Genomic DNA, 22,975 nt, shown 5'->3' with positions numbered 1-22,975 from the left:
CCTCAGACTTCTCTGGGGCTCCTAAAATAGGTCTCTGTTTTCCCAATTCTTTTTGATCCTTCCTTACCTCCCCCCCACCCCAAACCCACACCTTTTCAGTAAAGTCAGAATTATATATCCTGGGAAGTTTGAAGTTTCTTTGTTGTGCTCTAGAATGTTTTTCTGACATAAAATAATCTGCAGCCTAGTCACATTTTCTGGTGTATATTGTAGTAATATTCAACATGACACATTGAACTTTAGACTCTTCTTTGAGCACTGGTACCTTAATAGTACAACGTCTAAACTTTGAAAAGTGCACACTTTGGTTTTGATTTTCAAAAATCTAATGCGATGTCTTGGTCCAAGACAGCTACTCACGCTTTCCTTTCAACTTAGACAGTTTAAGAAGGCAGACTTCCTTTCTACAAAGGCTGCTTTTTTGTGAGGGTTCTCCAAGTGACCCAACAGATGGTTGGTCACCTCCTCTGCGCTCTTGGATTTCCGAACTATTACACATCTAGTTAGTACAACACTGAGAGGGCTTGGGGATTTGAGTGGAGTTACTGCCAAGGGTTTTTGGTTCTCCATTACCTCTGTCCTTATACTTTTTTGGTTTTTTGTTTTGTTTTGTTTTTATTACCGGAGCCTGGTCAGGTGAAGTATGGAGTGTTGCTTTCTTCCCATGACTTAGGCTTACCATGGGAATTACTTGAAATGTTGTCTAGAATGTTGCCTTGTAATTGTAGGTATACATGCAGGGGCTTAGCATGTTCTTTTACCTTCTTCCATTGAATTACTGATTCTTGCTGTTTAGCCACCATCAACGAGGCAGGCCAGTATAAATGAGTATTTCTGGGATACCAAAAGAGTCCTTGAGTTGCTGATCCAGCTTGTGCTTGCTGCCACATGATATCTTTGATAATAAAGCATCCTAAATATAAGTCAGTGTAGCTTTGATTAAAGAGTTCTTCCTGAGTAGCCACAGAAGCAACAATGTATTCTTTACCATTTTTGAAAACTAAAAGCCATCTTTATTGAATAGTTCCTAGCTCATAGTTGTCTCTTCTTATTCCTACAGGACAGTGGCATCTCGTGCTAAAGTGACGGCTGATTGGGTTTCAGAGGGTGGAGTGCTGCTGATGGGGTATGAAATGTACAGACTGCTCACACTGAAGAAGTCCTTTGCCACAGGTAGACCGAAGAAAACCAAGAAACGCTCTCACCCCGTCATTATTGATCTGGATGAAGAAGATCGACAGCAGGAGTTCCGGAGAGGTGGGTGGCTTATCCTGGAGGCACTCCAAAAGTACCAGTTAGGTGTGAAGTACATTGTTAACATAAATCAGGAAGCTGGTGGGACCACCTCCCTGACCTTTCAGAATGTTCTGTGTTTTCTGCAAACCACACCTGAGCTCTGAGAACTCTCCTGTCTTTGTGTCTCTGTTTGACTCACAAGACAGTTGAGAAAGTAACCATTGCCTTTATCACTTTCATAGAGATATTATTAGAAAGTATTAAAGAAAACAAATGGTTTTATTTATTATAAGGGTGGGGCATGATGGTGTACATCTTTAAATCCCAGCACTTGAGAGGCAGAGGCAGGCAGATCTTTGTGATTTTGAGGCCATCCTTTCTACATAGTGAATTCCAGACCATCCAGGGCTACATAGAGAGAACCTGTCTCAAAAACAAAAAAAAAAAAAAAAAATCCTCTAAAGCTAATGTAAAGACAGAAGAGGAATAATATTTGTGAATTTATAAAAAGAAATAATCTCTGTTGCTGCTCGTAGTTCTATTCTACCTTTGAAATAATAATAGCAGCAGCAGTAGTAGTAATATTTGGGCTGTAGAGATGTTTCAGTGGTTAAGAGCACTTGTTGCTCTTCCAGAGGTTGTTCCTAGCACCCACATGGCGGTTCACACCCATCTTTAACTCCAGTTCCAAGGGATCAGATGCCCTCTTCCGATCTCTACAACCACCAAGTATGCACATAGTACACGGACAGACATACAAATGAATACGTTTAGTAAAATTAAAACCTAAGGGGAATTTCATACAATGTATTTTGATCATATTCACCCTGCTTCAACTCCTCCTAGACCTGCCCTCTCCACTCTCACCTCCCTACCCATCCAACTTTTGAGTTTTCTATCCCAACAACTCAAATTCAGTTTATGTTGCCCTTGGGAGTAGGAGTGGCCAACCCTCTTGGGGTGATTTGACTCTGCCTCTCCCAGAAGCTACTGAATCACAATAGCTCCTCAGCCAGTGCTGGGATTCCTGTCCACCTTTCCTCCTCTGTGCTGGGATTTTTGCATGGCTTGCACTTGCTCGGATTTTGTGCATGCATGCTGCCGTGATAACTGAGAGTTCCCGTGTCCAGCAGCCCTGTTGTGTCGAGAAAACACCACCTCTACCTCTTACAATCTTTCTACCCTGTCTTCCACAAAGATCCCTGGTATGTGCGTGTGTGCATGCATGTGATATGTACATCTTCTTTATAGATGGGCACACTACAGTTTCTTATTCTCTGCATGCTGTCCCATTGTGGGTCTCTGTATTAATTGCCCTCTCAAAGGAGAAACTTCTCTGCTGAGGATGAGAGATGTACTGAACTATTTTTAAAGGAGCCTTTGTCCATTGAGAAAAAGGTTTCTTTCTGTGAGATTACAGCTGTTCTAGGTTTGCTTCTGTGGTAGCGGGGTGAATATGCCATTTAGCAGTCACTGGTGACTAATTCTTGTCCTTAAAGCTCCTATCGTTCAGCCTTCAGAAGAACCTAAAATGCTGGATGGCAAGAGCCCACTGTGGTGTCTGAGTTATTCCCATGGATTCATATTTTCAGACATATTTTTAAGGCTAGGCTTATAATTTGTGGTGACCCCCTCTCTGTTCTCCTGAGAGACTTAAGTCCTAGGATTGTAAGTAATTTTTACTTTTGACTTGAAAAAGAAAAATTTAAAGTGGATAAGTAAAATGAGGGAAAGAATAGGGATAAGAAGATATAAATGCAAGAGTCGGTGCCAGGTAGAGCTTGTCTGGCTGGTTCCCTTTTATCATTGGGGGCTGACTCTTGCTTCCCTGCTTCCTTCATTTCTTCTGTCTCTTCCAGGGTTCTCCCCTACTTGTCATAGTATTGACTAAGAGCAGGCCCTCTCACCCTCTGACTGCGGATCCTCTTCCCTCCTCAGAGTTTGAGAAGGCCTTATGCCGCCCTGGTCCCGATGTGGTGATCTGTGATGAGGGACACCGCATCAAAAATTGCCAAGCCAGCACCTCACAGGCTCTGAAGAACATACGTTCTCGTCGGCGGGTAGTGCTGACTGGGTACCCTCTACAGAACAACCTCATTGAGTACTGGTGCATGGTGGACTTTGTGCGCCCAGATTTCCTTGGAACTCGTCAGGAGTTCAGCAACATGTTTGAACGCCCTATCCTGAATGGGCAGTGTATTGACAGCACACCTCAGGATGTCCGCCTCATGCGCTACCGGAGCCATGTTTTGCACAGCCTCCTGGAGGGCTTTGTGCAGAGGTGAGGCCTTGTTTTCTGAATCCTTAGAGGGATATAAGTCATGCCAAAGCTATTCTGAAGGGAAAATGGCATCATTGGAGGGCTTTTCCTAGTGGAACAGCATAAACCTGAATAACTAGCAGGTGATGGGTACACTGTTTTTGTTCTCTGAAAGTTTGGCCTATAAGCACTTCATTCAAAAGTTGTCTTTGTTGAATGTGGTGGTACATGTCTCCTAGCAGTCAGGAGCATGAGGTAGCTGAGTCTGAGGCCAGCATGGGCTACATAGCAAGCTCAAGCCAGTGTTATCCAAAGTTGCTTAAAAAAAAAATACCTGTTCTAACTTGTTTAAAAAAAATACGATTGAGCCAGCATTCTGCTGACCTTGTTAAAAGATTAAATATGATTCTAGGATATTGCTTTGCCAGATCCCAGTTGATGTACTGTAGGCTAGCCTAAAACAGGTCATTTCCTCCTGGTAGGATGACAGTTGTGGAAAAGGATCAGAGCGGCATCCCTGCACTGGGTCATGAACCTAGAGTTCCTCTGGCCTTAGTTACCCAGTCAGTCATGACTTGGGCCAGGTTACTTTGTCTGAACCACCCTGCTCTAACACAAGGATGCATTGCATGTCGAGAGATTTCTAGAAGATGGTGTGGCAAGAGTGCAAGGCCTTGTTTTTATCATGTACTGACCCATCCTGGCCACAGTTCCTGGCTGTGCCTCCCATAGGCCATTTCTGAACTTGTTCCTCTGTAGGAGAGGCCATACTGTGTTGAAGATTCACCTCCCTGCCAAAGAAGAGAATGTGATCCTGGTGCGGCTTTCTCAGATCCAGCGAGATTTGTACACACAATTCATGGACCGTTTCCGGGACTGTGGTAGCAGTGGCTGGTTGGGGCTGAACCCTCTGAAGGCTTTCTGTGTGTGCTGCAAGGTGAGTGGGAGCCTCAGGGAAGATGGATCAGAACTAGGGGTGCGCACAATCGCCACCACTAGGATGTTACTCCTAGTGGGAATCCCTGGTAACGGAAGAAAAAAGTGAGAAGGGCTGTCTCAGTTCCTAACACTGGAGTATTCTTTGGGGACTCCAAGTGAGACATGCTAATTGTATGCTACAAAACTTCTTGGGTTCCCTCATACAGATGCCCAGTGCTTGCTTTAAGAATATAGCTGTTCTATCTTTTCTCTTAGAAAAAAAAGGGTGATGGATGGGTGTTGTGGGATGGAGGTTTTTTTGTTTTTTTTTTGTTTTTTTTTTAATTGCTACGTGACTGAGGCTGGAGCTGGTGGCATAAGCCTATAGTGCTAACATTCAGGAGGCTGAGGCAGGAAGGTAGTGATTTGAGACAACTTGAGCTACATAAGGAGACACTGCCTCCAAAAAATAGAACATAAGAGAAGCTATACAAAATACCTTCTGTCTGATCTGTACTTAATGGATCTCATCCCTGCTACTGATCCTATTTCTTTGACTTAGTATCTCTGGTTCTATTTTTGGTAGATGTTGGGTATTGTTCCCAATTCCCCTTACTTTAGTAAGTCTGCTGAAGATATATCTCTGGGGTCAGGTGGTGTTTCTTCAGTTATATTTTCGTCCAGGTTGTCTTGGAATTCAGGTCCTCCTGCTTCAGCCTCCCGAATGTGGGGACTACTGGTGTGTGCTACCACACCTGGCAAAGGGTAGAATTTCAAAATATCTCTTTTGTCTTTGGAAACAGGGTCTTGCCATGCTGTCTTGTTTGGCCTTAAACTCTTGACAATCCTATTGCCTCAGTCTTCCTGGCGTGTGGATTATAAGCAAGTACCCTGACACATGGCTTTCAGAATAGTGCTTTTGTAGCCACTGTCCTGACCAGAGCCAAGAAACAAAAGCAAAAGCGTTCCTGTGATAGTCTCCAGGTTATGGCATCCTTCCTTCTTGCCCTTTTGCCAGGGATTCTCAGCTTTTCCTAGGAATTGTCTCTGAAATCTCATAGGATTGGTCATATATCAGATATGTTTTTTACATAGGGATTTTGTTTTGTATAGTAGCTGAATGTAGCCATACAATGACAACAAAACACTCTTTCCCCTGTTTGAGTTAAGAATGAAATACACATAACACAGACTTTCTGATTATACACTAAACACACTAGCTTTTCCCATTAATGTGTCATGGTTATCAGAGCCATAAGTGAAATTGCACACTCTTTGACTCTGAAGGATTTGGGGGTACATTAATTCTGGGTGTGCAATGGGAGCTATAGCAGCTGTTTGTTTGAGCATGTTCCATACTCCTCTGGACACCCTTGGAATGATCTCTGGTCTATACTCTTCCTTTGTTTAACTTTAGATCTGGAACCACCCTGATGTTCTGTATGAAGCCCTTCAGAAGGAAAACCTAGCCAATGAGCAGGACCTAGATGTGGAGGAGCTTGGGACCAGTGCCCGTTGCCCACCGCAGGGCACAAAAGTCAAGGGAGAAGATAGCACCTTGGCTTCCTCAATGGGAGAAGCAACCAATAGCAAGTTCCTACAGGGAGTTGGCTTTAACCCTTTCCAGGAGCGAGGCAATAACATTGTTACGTATGAATGGGTGAGTCAATCGGAGCCTTCATTAGCTTCTGAGGAGGGATGGTGATGACCAACCTAGGGAAAGAATAGTGTACACAGTTCTCCGCACTGCTGGGCCTGTGCAAAGAACAGTAAAGGTACTCAGTGGGCCACTGCCTGACAGGAGGTAATTTTATTTCTACTCATCTAACCTTGGACCTGCTCCAATCTTTTCTTTTGCAGGCCAAGGATCTCCTGACTAATTATCAGACTGGAATCTTAGAAAACTCTCCCAAGATGGTACTTCTTTTCCACCTGATTGAAGAAAGTGTGAAGCTTGGGGACAAGGTCCTTGTGTTTAGGTAAGAAGAGAAACTCCCAGTTGAGGCTTGGTGTCTGTAGGAAGGATGAATGCAGCACCTATGCAGGGAGACCATCTAACTTCATACTTGCACCTTGCCTTTTCCAGTGTTTTGTAACCAAGCACTTGGAGGTAGCCTTTCTTGCATCCCAACACCCAACCCAGGTCTCCCCACCTCCCCCAAAGTATTTAAGACCATGTGTTACATTGGCGATCCTATTATAGATACTGTAGTCCTTCATACTGTGGCCTGTACCAAACCCGACTAATTTTTACTTATTTTTTTTTAACATTTGTGTATTTTCTTTATTTATTTATGTTTAGAATTCTTATTTTACTTTAAGTTTGTGGTGCTGGGAGTTGAGCCTAGGACCTCTTGCATACTGGGTAAGCACTCTAACACTGAGATTAAGCTTGGCAGCAAGTGCCTGTATGGGCTGAACAGTCTTGTCAGCTCTCTTTAGGTTTTTGAGACAAGGCTCAAAAAACCAAGTTGGTTTGAACGCCTGGTTCCTTGCTGAGTGGTGAGGTTTGCCAACACCCCTGGCATTACTTTTCAAAAATCTGAGACAGAGTGTTACTAAGTTCCCTGGGTTGGTCTTGAATTTACTCCAGAACATAGGCTGGCCTTGAATTTGTGTTCTTCTTGATTCGGCCTCCCATGAAGGTGAGAATACCAAGCCCAACTAGTTTTTACACTTTATTTGTATAAAAATAAACACAAAGAATAGTGTATTTGGTTAGTTGAGTGTGGTGACTTTTAATCCCCGCACCTGGGAGACAGAGGCAGGTAGATCTCTGTGAGTTCCAGGACAGTCAGGGCTATGTAGAGAAACCCTGTCTCAAAACAAAACAAAACAAAAGATAAACAAGCAAAAAGATTCTATATGTCTACAAAACCGAAAATGTTTGCCATTTTGCCATTTAGGAAGCACATTTGTTGGACCTTCTATCCTGCTTCCCTGCTCCCTTTTTAAAATAAAGTTTTGCATATAAGGCCAAGTAAGTGGCTGTGTTGCACCATAGTCACACTCTAGGTTTGGCCAGGCATTTGAGTCTCATCAAGACTATATACAAGGAAAAGGCATGAAGTGGATTGCTTCTGGCTACATTGTGCCCCAAAGGCTGGTTTGGGAGCATCAGATGAGCTTTCATCTGTGACAGTTGGTAGTGATTTAAACTTGTCCTCTGATTTTACATACTACCTTTCAAGAACTCAGCTTTTCTGACTGTTTTGAAAACAGTTAAATGGATCCATCTCTGTAGTAAGATGCTTAAGATTGCCTGTGGCCCACAGTTAGACTCATTTGTACCTAATGTAGTGTTGGATTTCACTACCAAATACTACTGAGCATTGAGTTAAACCCCAGACTTTTCAATGGAGAGATTAAGGAATCAGAGAAATAGTGAGTTTTTTGTTTGATTGATTTGTTGATTGGTTTTCTGTTTTGCTTTGTTTTTATGGTGGTAATAAGTATATGGATAATGGCTCTCATTCTGAGTTAGGGAGAATATCCTTGGTTGTTCTTGGTGGAGTTCTGTCTTACAGGGATTAATTTATGGGAATTCCATTTAGAAGGTTGCACATGAATGGAAGAGCAAGGTTACTTGGGGTGTGGGAGCCATCTGAAGTACTTCTTCCCTTCCAGCCAGAGTCTTTCCACCTTGGCTCTCATTGAGGAGTTCCTAGGGAAACGAGACGTGCCCTGTCTGCCTGGTGCCGAGGGTCAAGGAGCACAGAAGTGGGTCCGAAATGTCAGCTACTTCCGTGAGTTTATTGCTACATTGTTTCTGGAGCCGTGCATGATTATTTAAGGGCACGCTCGCGCGCGCTCTCTCTCTCTCTCTCTCTCTCTCTCTCTCTCTCTCTCTCTCTCTCTCCCTCCCTCCCTCCCTCCCTCCCTCCCTCCCTCCCTCCCTCCCTCCCTCCCTCCCTCCCTCCCTCCCTCCCTCCCTCCCTCCCTCCCTCCCTCCCTCCCTCCACTCCATTCTTCTTCAAGTGTATAGAAATGTGATTATCCAAGGTAGCTTTTAAGAAAGAACCACTATTGGGCTGGAGAGATGGCTCAAGTGCTAGGATTACAGATGCCTGTGGCCATGCCTGGCTTAAAACTGGGCTCTAAAGAGGGTGGAGTCACTGTGGGGGGGTGGAGGAGGAGCCTTAGAGGGAAGATGGGAAGATTTGAAAGTTTAGAACGACTGTGGCCTAATGGTCCATCCAGGCCAGAGCAAGTATAAACCTAAATCATATTTTCTCTATTGGGGAGCTAAGTACTCCCAAGGGGATGAAAAGTTTGGGAGTGTCTATGTTGGGGGGAAATACCCTTATTTTCAGATGTGTAATTTATAGGTACACATAACCATTTATACATTCTATCAATAACATTAATATTTCATGGAAGACATGGTGTAATTGAGAAAGGTATCTAAAAATGACTGGTGATAAAAAAATAAAAGATGAGAAATATTGACCCTGCCCTGTAGACATTTGGCCTAGAATTTGGCTATAAGTATCTAACCTGTGTGTTGTAGGATATTCAGTAATATCTGTATTGTTTTTTAACTTGATGTCAGTAGCATCTTCAATTTTGAGAACTAAAAATGCCTGCAGTCATTGCCAGATTGTTTTATGGTGGTAGGAGAGTAGAGAAATAATCCATTGAGAACCATTGGCCTAAAGAAATAGTTTAGAGAATGAAGGTTCAGAGCTTGTGTTTTCTATAGGATTGAGGATTGTCCAATGAGACAGTGGGGAGCTGTGCTTCTGTGTTACAAAACTCAGGTTGTGCAGTAAATTGGAGTCCTGACTGAAAACACTAATGCCAGGCAACTAAGGTGTCTGCTTCCTATAACAGTAGCAATTCAGTTCCCCATTTGCATCTCATGCCCTTGATTTGTCCTCCCCAATCTAGCAGGTGTTAGATTGCCGCTCCGCTCTTATTTGTGCTGCTTCATAGGTGAAGGCGATAATTTCTTCCACTCGTAAAAACTCGTCTTTTTTTTTTTTTTTTTTTTTTTGAGACAGGGTTTCTCTGTAGCTTTAGAGGCTGTCCTGGAACTCACTCTGTAAACCAAGCTGGCCTCTTAACTCACGGAGATCCTCCTGCCTCTGTCTCCTGAGTGCTGGGACTAAAGGCGTGTGCCACCACCTCCCTACTGTCTTTTGTTCTTAATGACAGAATCTCACTATGTAGCCATGGTTGGCCTGAGACTGACTCTGTAGACCAGGCCAGCCTCTAATTCTTAGGGGTCTGTTTGCCTCTGCTTCCTGAGTGCTGGGACTAAAGTCGTGCACCACCACACCTGACCCTTTTGGGTGGGCCTTTCCTCCTCTTCCTCTTCCTCTTCCTCCTCCTCTTCCTCTTCCTTCTCCTCCTCCTTTAATGACAAGTTCTTAACATCAAGAACTTAAAACAAACAAACAAAAAACCAGTGTCTTGCTGGGCCTGGTGGCACATACCTATACATCCATCCTTTAGGGGCTGAGGTAAAATGTTTGTGAGAGGAAAGCTAGCCTGGACTATATAGTGACACTATTTAACAAGCTAGCCTGGACTATATAGTGACACTATTTAACAAGCTAACCTGGACTATATAGTGACACTATTTAACAAGCTAGCCTGGACTATATAGTGACACTATTTAACAAGCTAGCCTGGACTATATAGTGACACTATTTAACAAGCTAGCCTGGACTATATAGTGACACTATTTAACAAGAACAAAGCCTCTCAAGGAAAAGGAGTGGTGGAAGAACACTGTCCATATTAAAACACAAAGTCCTTGGTGCTTCTGCACTCACTAGGAGTTCCAGATAAAGCTGAGTGATCATCTTGAGTCATTCTTTTCTAAGTTCCATAGGTGAGTCTTATGCACACTTAAGTCTGGAAACCCTAGCCTTAGAATTCACTAGAGGAGAAAAATGTGTTTGTAGGTTTCTTGTTGATGTTTTGGGTTTTGCTTGTTTTTGAGACAGGGTTTCTCTTTGTAGACCCTGGGTCTCAGTGGACCAGGCTAGCCTCAAACTCAGAGATCATCTACTTCTACCTCCCAGTGCTGGGATTAAAGGCATGTACCACCACCACCTGGCTATATTTTATAGTTTCATGTTGCATGTCAGAGTTACTTGAGTATACTTTCATAGTGCTGATGTCTAGGCTTCATCATAGGGCCATAGTCTGTCCAGTGGATGGATGTTTTATTTTGTTTTGTTTTAAAAACATTTGCAGGGTTGGAGAGATGGCTCAGTGTTTAAGAGCTCATACTGCTTGCTCTTCCAAAGGACCAGAATTCAGATCCTAGCATCCAAGTTAAGCAGGTCACAAATACCTATAGCTCTAGCTCCTAGGGAATCTGATGCCTGTGGCCTCTGTAGGCACCTGTATTCATATGTATATACGTACACACAGACCCAGACACATATATGCAATTAAAAATAAAATAAATATTTTTTTTAAAGCCCAAACATTGTTCAGTGACTTTGCTGGGTTTCTCTGCCCTCAGCTATTCTTTTTTGGTTTGTTTTCTTTCTTCCTAGGGCTAGATGGTAGCACCCCTGCCTTTGAGAGAGAGCGGCTCATTAATCAGTTCAATGATCCCAGCAACCTTACCACCTGGCTGTTCCTTCTTTCTACGAGGTGAGTGGAGTCTGTAAGGGGGTGTTTGTGCAATTTGCCACCTGGGCAGGTATTTCAAAGGCTTGTCTAAATCAGAGGTCTGCTCAGGTTTGTAATTGTTTTTTGAGGTCAGAAAGGGGATCCCATGGAAAGTTGTTATAAAGGTAATCATCATAATGTCATAAAGTTATTTGAGACCTTCATTAATAATTGTCATAGTTAGATTTTCTCTCAGGAATGCTTTATTACATTAGGTAATATGATATTAGTGTAAATAAAAATGCTTTAAAAGGTGAAAAGTGAGCCGAGTGTTGATGGCGCACGCCTTTAATCCCAGCACTTGGGAGAGAGGCAGGTGGATCTCTGTGAGTTTGAAATAGCCTGGTCTACAGAGTGAGTGCCAGGACAGCCTCCAAAGTCACAGAGAAACCCTGTCTCCAAAAACCAAAAAAACAAAAAAAACCAAAAAACCCAAAAACCAAAACAAAAGGGTGAGAAGTGCCCAGTCAGCAATCAGAAGGCAGGAGGATTTTTTGTGTTTAAGGCTATCCTGAGTTCAATCAGTGAGTTCTATCAGAACAGCAAACCAAAACAAAAAAATAAATCTAAAGTATAGTATAACTGTAAAAGGTTGATGTTTTCTATTTCATGACAAGTACATTAAAGACTGTTGCTTTCTACCAACAGTGTTCAACAGCATATGGGTTCTTTTCCATTGGTTTGTTTGGAATAAGGTCTCATGTAGTCCATGCTGGCCTTTGGCTCCTGATCTTCCTGCCTATACTGCCCATACATTGGGATCATAGTCTCATGCACTGCTCCCAGTAGATATGAGTCTGTCATTCCCCCTTAGGTATGAAAATAAAAACACTGGAGACATTTTATATATACAGACATTTTTACGCACTAAGGGACAGCACTCTGGAGCTATTATGTAGGACTTTACCTATCAGAGAGTTCGAGAGCTATAGACACTGTCGTATTGAACTTCAGGGCACACTTGAGGAGCAATCATAGTGTTTATTAGGAGAATAATAACTGAGTTTACTTAAGACAAAGTGATGTTGGGGTAGGAGTCACAGAGGGCAAAGCTTACTATTAAACCATCTTTAAAACTAAGGGTTTTATGGTTATTGGTTTATGTCTTCAAGGGCTGGATGCTTGGGTGTGAATCTGATTGGTGCCAACCGAGTGGTAGTATTTGATGCTTCCTGGAACCCTTGCCATGATGCCCAGGCAGTATGTCGAGTATACCGTTATGGCCAGAAAAAGCCCTGTCACATCTATCGCCTTGTGGCCGATTATACTCTTGAAAAGAAGATCTATGACCGGCAGATTTCCAAGCAGGGCATGTCAGGTGGGCCATTTTTCAGGCTGTTCCAGATACACTTCTATACTAGCTGCAGTCCCATAGGGATCAAGGGTGTGAGGGGAGGTGTAGGGCATGGGAACACAGATAGCCTTTGAATCATAGAGGGCCAGAAGTTCCTCCTATCTCATTCTAATTCAGATCATTAAGGAGACTGGCCTCATTGTGGAAAGTAAGTTTAACAAGAGGAATTAGTAGTTTTCTATGATGTTTCCCTTTTACCAGGACCCTCGGCTTGTCCTTTAACTTTTATATGTCGACTTTTCCTTATTGTCAGTTAAGCCGCTTTCACTCTGCTGACCTCTGTAGTTGTGTTTTCAGTCGTCTTCGGTGTGTGCTGACTTTGTTCTTATCTCTTTCCACTAGACCGGGTGGTGGATGATCTAAACCCAATGCTGAACTTCACCCGGAAGGAAGTAGAGAATCTGCTTCACTTTGTTGAGAAGGAGCCAGCTCCCCAAACGTCTTTGGATATAAAGGGGATCAAGGAGTCAGTCTTGCAGCTTGCCTGTCTGAAATACCCTCACCTCATCACCAAGGTGTGCACTGCTATGTATGAAGTCCTTGCTTTGGTATGGCAGGCTCAGTCAGTGAAGATTTGTTTGGCAAACCTGCTTCCTTCTGAAGTGTATTTCATGCACACAACTGGGAGTGAATCGATTTCCTTCTCTGACCCCCCCTACCTCCACCATTGTCTAGTCTTTGGAGTATTGAGCTTAGTCAGCCATGTCCAATGATCTGACCACTGTGAGTCTCCCTAACAAAGGAGGGAGAAGTTCTGAATACAGTTGAATTCTCTGCACTTTTTATTCTTTTGGTAGGAATATAAACTTAGGCATTTGAAACTGATACTAGGTCAGAGCTGTGAACTCTACTATTTAGTTTTAAGATTTATTGTTACTTTTAGTTGTGTGTATGTGTGTGTCTTTGTGGGTGTGTGCATGTGAGTGCAGATCCTGTGCAGCCCAGAGGTGTTGGATCCCCCTGGAGTTGGAGTTACAGGAAGCTGTGAGCTGTCCAGCATGGATGCTGGAAACTGAGCTTGGGTCTTCTGCAAGAGTAGTATGTTGTGCTCTTAACTCTTAACCACAGAGTCATCTCTCCAGCCCCTTTTAAAATTTTGCAAACAGCATGCGTGTGTGTATATGTGTGTGTGTGTTTACATGTGCAAACTTGTGTATTCACCGCAGCCTGCATGTGGAGGTAAACGAGAACAGCTTCACAGAGTCGGTTCTCTTTCTCGGTGTGTGTACTTTGGGCATTGGGCTTGGGTCACCAGAGTACTGCTCACCAGCCCATGAACTACACTCTTGACAGAACCTGCTTGCCTATAACAGGCTTTTTGCCAGTGTTGGAGAAAACCAACCTCTTCTTGATTCCAAAATAAGGCTCACTGTACATCAGTTGTATTTGCACAAAGACTGGCAATTAAACCCTAATGTCCTATGTCTCCAGGAGCCTTTTGAGCACGAGTCATTGCTCCTCAACCGAAAGGATCACAAGCTGACCAAAGCTGAGAAGAAAGCAGCAAAGAAAAGCTATGAGGAGGACAAGCGCACGTCAGTGCCCTATACTCGCCCATCATATGCACAGTATTACCCTGCCAGTGACCAGAGCCTGACCAGCATCCCTGCCTTCAGCCAGAGGAACTGGTGAGTTACTAAAGGGAGAGAGCGAGTCTGGCTGGTCTAGACCCAAATTCCTTTCATTCTGTTCTTGTTTAACCAAAGGCAGAGTGTACAGCCTGCTCTTTGGCTGCTATGAGAAGAAGGTCCTGCTCTAGAGTCAGGCGTCTCAGCAGCTCAGCAGCTCAAGTATTCTGAATAGCTGGAGAAATTAGCTGAAATGAGTTGCTCATTTTGCCACTCAGGTAGAGCCCTTCTGGTAGAATGGTATAAGATGGTTGTTTTACAGGGCAAGCTCAAGTCACATGAGAATGTATATACCAACCCAAGAGGACATCTTCCTCATGCATCAAGACCACAGATATAGACATCAGGAAGCTTATTGATAGGTAGGGTTGGTGAGATGATCAGCAGAAAGAGTACTCTGTATGCAAGCCTGAGGACCTGAGTTCAATTCCTGGACCCTACATTTAAGTGGAAGGAGAAAACTGACTCTACATAGAGCTGTCCTCTGACTTCCACACACATGCCTTGGCAAGCATGCACCAGCTTATACACATCAAATACATGCCTGCACAATAATAATAATTTTTCCTTCATTATTTATTGAAAATTGACTATGTATGAAGCATTCACACATGCCTGGCAGAGTGCATTTATGTACAAAGAATCAATAGAGCCATTCCAAATCAACTGTAGGAAAAGGCACAAAGTGGTCAAATGTCTTGAGGTAGGAAATGCCAACAAGTATAATAAATTCCTAAAAGCTTAGCAAAAGAAGGCTTCTTCACAAATCTATTAGAAAAGCAAGTGTGGTGGTGCATGCCAGTAACTCCAGCACTTGGGATGTAGAGACAGGAGGAGAAATTTAATGTTATCCTTGGTGAGTTTGAGGCCAGCTAGCAGCACGTGAGTGGTGGTGGGGGGGGAGAAGAGACACAGGGTGGGGAACGGACGGACATACATACAAGTAGAGAGAGATCTTGGTCTTGAACCAGGAGTCATACTTGGTCATGTACTACCATCTAGTGAAAGGTGAACCAGGAAGGACGCTCCACTGGCCATGGGTGATATTTTGTTAGAAAGACGCACAAGCAGATCTCTCTCTGGTTGTAGTACTATCATGTAGAAGTGTGGCTTTGTGCAGGAGCTTTGGTTGCACAAAGCTGCTTTTGTGCGGTGGTCATAACTAGAGAGGCACTGTGGAGACAGACCCAGATAGGAGCCAGGAGGAGTGCCATGAAAAGTAGTCTAGAGTAGAGCAGGGCATTTTGTTAAGAGAAGCTTTTCCTTTTTAGCTGCTTTGGTTTATCCCCCGCCAGTCGCCTGGGCTCTGCCGCGCCAGCCTGGTTCTAGATCCGCATCAGTCCCAAATAAACACACAGGAAGCTATATTCATTATGAAGCTGTTGGCCTTGTTTGTCTCTTACTGGCTAGCTCTGCTTTAAGTAATTACCCCATAATTGTTAATCTAAGTATGTCTCTTACCGGAGAATAGTTCCAGGCTTCCTACCCCCAATGGCGTTACATGTTGACTCTCTTGTGTTTCCCCTTCCCAGAATCCTCCTCGACTCCTAGTCCCTCCTATCTAGGTTTTCTATTGGCCAGACAGTACTTTATTGACAAATGCACAGGCAAATAACAGGACTTCCCCAACATCTCCTCTTTTCTGTTTAAACAAAAGAAAGGTCTTAATTTTAACATAGTCAAATTGTATATGACAGAACAGTTATCAAGTAAGAACATAGTTACAATATTTTAGCAAGATTTAAAGAAAATATCATCCATCCCATCCTTGTGAGTCCAAAGTCCTATATGTAGCTTATCTTTTATCATAACTAAGGAAAACTATAATTATAACTATCTGTCTTCAACTCCATCAAAGACCACAGAAGGATAATATATAAACACTAGGATTGACAGAGACATCTTACTGCCTGGACAGTCACCCGAAGTTCCTCTGTAACGTTGGGGCATCCATCTTCAGCCCATAGGCCACAATGTGTCTGGAACACTTCTCAGCAAAGCAGGAAATTTCAAACTGTCCATCTGCATTGGCAGTCTGTCAGTCATTTTTCTTTGTCCTGCAGAAAGTCTCGTAGACTCTTCATCAAGCAGGAACCCTGTAAGACTGAGTTCAGTAGTCACTTTCCTGTGGGTCCTGCATGTCCAGATGATACAACAACAGTCAAACAATCTAGGCAAGAGCAGTTTCTTGCCCAAATGGCTAATATTGCCACGTTGAAAGCAAACTCCATAACGAGTTTCTTCGATGCCCATTTTCCTCTCAGACATAATTGGTGCTGCCAGGAGCAGACATTTCTCATTGTCAAGACAAACCCTAAACCATTTTAAATGCCATGTTCTGAAGGTCTTTGAGAGGTTTGAAGACTGTCCATCTCAAATATATTTCTGTATATCTAGAAACCTAACTTATGTAACTAGAAATTCTATTATAAGTAACTATCTGTAGTCTGTATTCAATTATGCATTACGTTGTAAAAGATCAGTATAAGCACAATACTTAGTCAAGAGGAGAAATATAAGCATCACAAAATTGACCTTGATTTTGTCTCAATAAATGAAAAACAATACCCATACCATAATTCCCCTTTTTACCATTAAAAAAGAGTGGCTATGATCACTAGCCAATTATAAACAATCCCATTTAAATGAAAACAAAGATTTATAAACAAGATGGGAATTGGGACGTCGCTCATTCCAAACTGCTTCCTGCTGGAAGGGGGCGCTGTTTATACCATGGGGATCATGACAAAACTCAGAAACCTGTATAAGTCCATATTTTCGGGGTCTGTAAGACTGCATCATCTTTGCTGTTTTGATTGTTGGAACACCTGGTCCACTGCTTCCGGGGGTCTTGGTTCGTCAAACCACAAAAGCCTGGAAGGAATCCTTAGCTTTTCATTTTCTGTAATATGTACTGAGGTTCCCGGGTGTGCAAGAGAATCAGAGAGTGAGGAAAGATTCCTGGAGTTGGGATAGATGATCCCTGGAACTCACAAAGTTCTCATAAATTCTGCCCTTTGGATTTCAACTTACGTGGTATCAAGTGCTTGCCCTTCCTTTTTATAGTTTGTATCATCTAATCTTCCCTTTACAGCTGGTTTCTGATGTAGATGCTCTACTTTCTAGAGAAGCAGATGGTACTTTCCATCCCTGAAAGGCATTACCCCACTAACATCTGACTGCTTATCTCTGGAAATGAGCTGCCTCCAGGCTTCTTTAGAATTGGCTAGTCTCTGCATATTCTTCCTTCTTTCAGCAGTAGATAAGGGTGCAGGGCGTGGCATCTATAGTAGCTCAGTGGCTATTCTGTCTAAATCTCTAAATGTGCTTGTTTTTTTCCTGCAGGCAGCCAACACTGAAGGGTGATGAAAAGCCTGTGGCCAGTGTTCGTCCTGTACAGTCCACCCCTATCCCCATGATGCCCCGGCATGTCCCACTCGGTGGCAGTGTAGGCTCTGCCTCCAGCACAAATCCATCCATGAACTTCCCCATTAACTACTTGCAGCGGGCAGGAGTCCTTGTGCAGAAAGTGGTCACCACGACAGGTTGGGAATTCTTACTTTCTGTTCTGGGGATATCTGTCTGCCTGCCTGCCTATCTCCTTAAATCATCCCTTCTTCTCCCTTTTTTTTAACCTTAAAGATTTATTTATGTGTATGGGTCTTTTGCCTGCATGTATGTAAATGTACCCCATATGTACCTGGTGCCTGCAGAAGTCAGAAGAGTGTGTTGGATTCCCTGGAAATGAGATTACAGTCAATTATGAGCTGCTGTGTGGGTGCTAGGAACCAAATCTGGATCCTCTGCAATAGCAGCACGTGCTCATAACCATTTATTTTGTGTTCATGTGTGTGCCATAGTGCTCTTGTGTTCCCTGGGGATCAAACCCAGGTTGTCATGGTTGACAACAAAACAATTTTATTCACTGAGCCATTACACCAGCCCAGCGTTGTCTTTTGTAATTTGAGGTTGTTCATCCAGGAAGGCTTCATTAAACACCTTTTGTATAATAGACCTTTCCGTATTTGACACCATGCATAAAAATGAAGGTTCCCTGATCTTGAAGAATTTGCATTCTGGTGAAATATTTTAATATAATATATGGGTTGGGTTTTTGTTGTTGTTGCTTTATTGTTTTAGAATGATGGTGAATGGAATTCTATGAATACTTCAGGGATTCTGGAGATGTTACTGGAATATTAGTTTGGGCTTCAAAGGTTTTCAGAGATACGCCTAACACAGGGTCAACTGGGTTTCAAAGGGGCAGCCTCCAGAGTTAGAAGACCTGAACCATTAGGGTGCTTCTTTTCTGTGTTGGTTTGCTGTAGATTGGGCATGGTGGGCCAGGGAGCAGTGGAGTTAGGTGGGTGTTTCAGCCAAGCCCTGGTGTTAGTTCTGAGATTCAGAGTGGCTGGGGAGGAAAGCATTTTCCTCTTCACTTGTTAATTTTTTTCCCCAAAGACTTAGTATGCCTACAATGTGCTGCCTGCAGGTCAGAAGAGGGAAAAGATCTCATTACAGATGGTTATGAGCCACCATGTGGTTGCTGGGAATTGAACTCAGGACCTCTGGAAGAGCAGTCAGTGCTCTTAGCCATTGAGCCATCTCTCCAGCCCCACTTGTTATTTGTAAATACCCATGTTATTCACATTTTGATGAAAACATCTTTATTTTTCTGAGAATGAAAGCACTATATGACATTTATTAACAACTGTGAAATAAACTGAACAAAACCCCTGTTACTCTTATTTCTCAAATGAATCTTGAAAATACTCTTTTCCAGTTGTGAGGTAATGCCAGCAAGGAGGATAGAGCACTTTTGGAGCCTAAAATGATGTGGGACAAATACACGCAAATATTTCAGAGTGGAGAAAAATAGAAATGGCTGTTCAAACTGGTTTATTTTCTAAACCAAAAACCCTATAAATTTTTAATTAAAGCAAAGGAAATTGATTAGAAAGATGACCAGATTTCTAAGCAGCTTTGGTTTTCATAGTATTCTTTGATGAGACAGTTGCAAAGGTTCTGCTTGTTCAACCTTCTCTGATTCTAGCTATACAGAAAGGCTGTGGGACACTAGTTAGGACCTGGGATAGATGTGAGACTGTTTCCTTCTTTTCTTCAAGCCCTATGTCATCTAAATGCAAGGTCTGTTTCTCACTAGATATTGTTATTCCTGGACTCAACAGCTCCACAGATGTTCAGGCAAGAATCAATGCTGGTGAGAGCATCCATATCATCCGGGGGACAAAAGGTGAGAGCCTAGCCAAGTGTCTTTGTCTGAGTGTCAAACTGAGAATCAGAATAAATACTTACGGTTGAAGCTAGAGAGAGCATAGGAATAATCTTATAAGAGCTTCACAGTTGAGAGAAACGTGAAAATGCTTTTCTATGAGCTCACATTGAACTTCAAGGATATCTGTCAGTGGCTTAAAAGAAGGAAATTGGGATTCCCATGTTTCTGTATCTTTTGTTTATATTAATCTTGGGATGAATATGCATAGATATAAAGAGACCAAAACTGAGGGGAACAGTTGTGGAGTGGACTATAAGCAAACGTGTGCTGTCATTTATACACAACTTTTTAAAGCCAGGATGGTGGTTCCAAGTTAGGAAATGTATACTGTACATGAATTAGTACAGATGGGTTGCACAAAAGAATTTTTAGTGTGGTAACTTTTTTATCTTTTTTTCTTTTCTTTTCTTTTTTTTTTTTTTTTTTTTTTTTTTGGTTTTTCGAGACAGGGTTTCTCTGTATTGTTTTGGAGGCTGTCCTGGAACTCACTCTGTAGACCAGGCTGGCCTCGAACTCACAGAAATCCGCCTGCCTCTGCCTCCCAAGTGCTGGGATTAAAGGCGTGCGCCACCAACGCCCGGCTAGCGTGGTAACTTTAAAAAGCCCAATATGATGGCCAGGCATAGTGGTGCACGCCTTTCGTCCCAGTACTTGGCTGGGAGATCAAGGCCAGCCTGGTCTATGTAGTGGATTCAAGGACAGCCAGAGCTATGTAGTGAGACCCTATGTCAAAAAAACAAACCAAACCAACCAACTAACCAAACAAACAAAAATCCCAATAAATAATAGCCCAATATGTTTCTCGTGTTCTCACAATAGATGATGTCACTGAAATGAAAAATGTGGGCTTAATAGTGTCAGGATACAAATAGTGGTCTTTATTTGATGCCTGTGGTGCAAGCATCCCCTCACCCAGCCCTTATAGCCTGTCACAAAGTTCCATCCCCTGTGAGGCTGCTTGAGAAGTTTGCCCTAGTCTCCATTGGATCAAGGGGAAGGGTAGGGTAACACAGACACAGATGACTCTACCCAGCCTTATCTGGAGCAGGGATTGGCAGGCTGAGCTGGGTGTGACATGTCTAGCCTGCTTCTAGTACTATGCCTGAAATCTATGGTATATTTTACGTTGGGGAGGGGGCCTTTTTGAGACAGGGTTTCTCTTTGTTGCTTTGGCTGTCCTGGAACTCACTATGTAGACCAGGCTGGCCTCAAACTCTCGAATGCTGGACTTGCACCATCACTGCCTGGTTGTATTTTACATTTTTAATTAATAGAAAACAGAATAAAATCAAGGGAAAAATCAAGAATAATATTTTGTGACATGGAAATTATATGAAATTCAAATTTTATTTTACAAAATAACTTTATTTGACAAGAAATGATAATACAGGTTAAGAAAGAGATGGAAAGCCAGTGAGATAAGTCAGCAGGTAAAAGCACTCATCACCAAGCCTGGGTCCCACATAATGGAAGATGCAAACTGCCTTCCATCCTGGCACACACCTGCAGACACACATTTATTACACTTACTTATTAAGTGTAATAAAACGTTTTAATTAAAAAAATTATTTATTTGTGTGGGTGCTTTGCCTGCATTTATGTCTGTACACCACATGTATGCCTGGTACTAGTGAGACCTGAAAAGAGTATCAGATCTCCTGAAACTGGAGAAAAACAAGGTAGGTTAGTGCCTTTTAGGAATAGACTACAGGTCTTGAAGTAACCCAACCAAGCAATAGAGAGGATACTGAAGCCTAAGGGTCCATTTTCCAGACCAAGAAGACCATCTGGGCTAGCGTACCTGAGAGCACAGAGATTGTTTTTCACAGGACCTGTTGACTTCTTCCATGGTTTTGGTACTTTGTAGAGTAAATACCTAGAGGTTAAGGTCCATGAGACAAGCCCCTTTCTGTCTCATGTATTCAAGTTTTAAAACTGCCTGGTATATGATAGGTTAGCAATCAATATTTACAGAATAGATGAATCATTATGAACCGAGACTTCAGTTACCCCGTTCTTATTGCAGGGGTCTTGGGGTTTGAGATCTAATTTTGCTGGCACTTCCCAGCCCTTGGTGCCCGGATTTTCTCAGGTCTGGCTATATTTCATGCAGGTTCCTGATAGTCTGTCTCATATCTCTTAGGGACATACATCCGCACCAGTGATGGACGGATCTTTGCTGTCCGGGCAACTGGCAAACCAAAGGCCCCTGAAGATGGTCGGATGGCTGCCTCAGGTATGATGGCCCTTTACTTTCTATTGATCTACAAAACGATTTAGAACACAGGAAAGGATAGGTGATGAAAAATAAGTTTTTCTTTCCTCCTCCCAATCCTCTTTGGTCCTCCTTGGAGGTCCTGCTCTGCTGAGTTGTTTTAAAGATATTCCATACATGGTAAAGGGTTTTGTGTGTGCATACAAATGTGATTGTGTATTTTAAATGCATAGTTTTTCTTTGCATTTTAAAAACAAATGCTAATGTATTATACTTTATTCCTTTTTTTTTTTCACTCACCAGTGATAGCTCATTTCCTAACCTTTGTTTTAGTCATGCCTCGGTGAAAGTTTACTATTGATTTACATTTAGCTTATTCGTACTGGCTTGTGGGTGTAGTTATGGGACACACTCTTAGAAGTAGAATTTTTGGTCAAGGGTGTATTCCTGGCACATGAACGATGTTAAGGACTTTTGCCAATTTCTCCTCAATAGAAGTGGTTTTCATGTATTATCATACCATTGAGATAGGAGAGCTAGACTGCGCCTGGTGTCGCTGTTCTAGCATTCACTTGTGAGTTGGAAGAAGGGAAGTACTGAGTGTCTGTATTCCTTGCACCTAGACCCAAGGATCAATTTCCTATTAATCTTCTGTCTTCCCTTGCCTTTTTATTATGTGAATTATTTGTAAGCTGAAAATACAATGCTATTTTATACATACCTACACACACACACACACACACACACACACACACACACAAAGAGTAAGAACATTCACATCCTAGCTACAACATCATACTAAAAGAAAAATTAATAAATCTAATATCCAACTTTTATCCAGATTTCCTAGTTTTCCAAATTGTTTCTTATAGCTAGATTTTGTTCTGTCTTAAACTTGGATAGGCTGTCTTTTAACTTCATTTGTATCTTTTTATCCCTTAGCTGTTGCCCCCAGAAAAAAAATGTGACTAGTTAGTTTTAAGGAAATTTTCCAACTGGGCATGGTGGTGCAAACCTTTAATCCCAGCATTCTGAAGCAGAGGCAGGCAGATCTCTGTGAGTTTGAGGCCAGCCTAGTCTATATAGTAAGTTCCAGGCTAGCCACCTCTACATAATAGACCTGGTCTCCAAAAAGGGGAAGGATTCCCAGTGTTTCATATCCATTATTTCATAGTATTCACTTTGTAGAATTGTTCAGACAGAGGAAGGTGCAGGAAGCCTACATGTCCTTTCATGACTAGACTTGTGCATTAGTTTCCTTGTTGCCATGATAACACACCTAGGGAGGAAAAGTGTATTTTGGCTTACAGTTCGAGGGGCTACAGTTCAGAAGGAAGTCATATCAGCAGAAGCTGAGCTGGCTGCTCACTTATGTGCGGTCAGGAAACAATAAATGGCAGCGCTCATTTCACTATCTCCTTTTTAATTCTGTCTC

At 42.6% G+C, this 22,975-nt stretch overlaps 1 protein-coding gene across 1 annotated transcript in view; it reads left to right on the top strand.

Annotated features, from left to right (window-relative positions):
* Rad54l2 (RAD54 like 2) overlaps positions 1-22,975 on the top strand; it is an 89,073-nt gene that overhangs the window by 60,037 nt on the left and 6,061 nt on the right. The window contains exons 9-21 of the mRNA XM_040740201.1: positions 1,061-1,257; positions 3,175-3,517; positions 4,256-4,433; positions 5,832-6,074; positions 6,275-6,393; positions 8,042-8,160; positions 10,930-11,029; positions 12,160-12,365; positions 12,744-12,916; positions 13,833-14,029; positions 17,375-17,574; positions 19,194-19,283; positions 21,469-21,561. Of these exons, the coding sequence (XP_040596135.1) occupies positions 1,061-1,257; positions 3,175-3,517; positions 4,256-4,433; positions 5,832-6,074; positions 6,275-6,393; positions 8,042-8,160; positions 10,930-11,029; positions 12,160-12,365; positions 12,744-12,916; positions 13,833-14,029; positions 17,375-17,574; positions 19,194-19,283; positions 21,469-21,561 (2,258 nt within the window). The remainder of the gene's footprint in view (positions 1-1,060; positions 1,258-3,174; positions 3,518-4,255; positions 4,434-5,831; positions 6,075-6,274; positions 6,394-8,041; positions 8,161-10,929; positions 11,030-12,159; positions 12,366-12,743; positions 12,917-13,832; positions 14,030-17,374; positions 17,575-19,193; positions 19,284-21,468; positions 21,562-22,975) is intronic.

The sequence above is a fragment of the Mesocricetus auratus genome, unplaced genomic scaffold (assembly GCF_017639785.1).
Source record: "Mesocricetus auratus isolate SY011 unplaced genomic scaffold, BCM_Maur_2.0 Super-Scaffold_100691, whole genome shotgun sequence".
In the NCBI taxonomy this organism is placed as follows: Eukaryota; Metazoa; Chordata; class Mammalia; order Rodentia; family Cricetidae; genus Mesocricetus; species Mesocricetus auratus.
The sequence above is the reverse complement of the archived record's forward strand: the minus strand, read 5'-3'. Positions and strand labels throughout refer to the sequence as shown.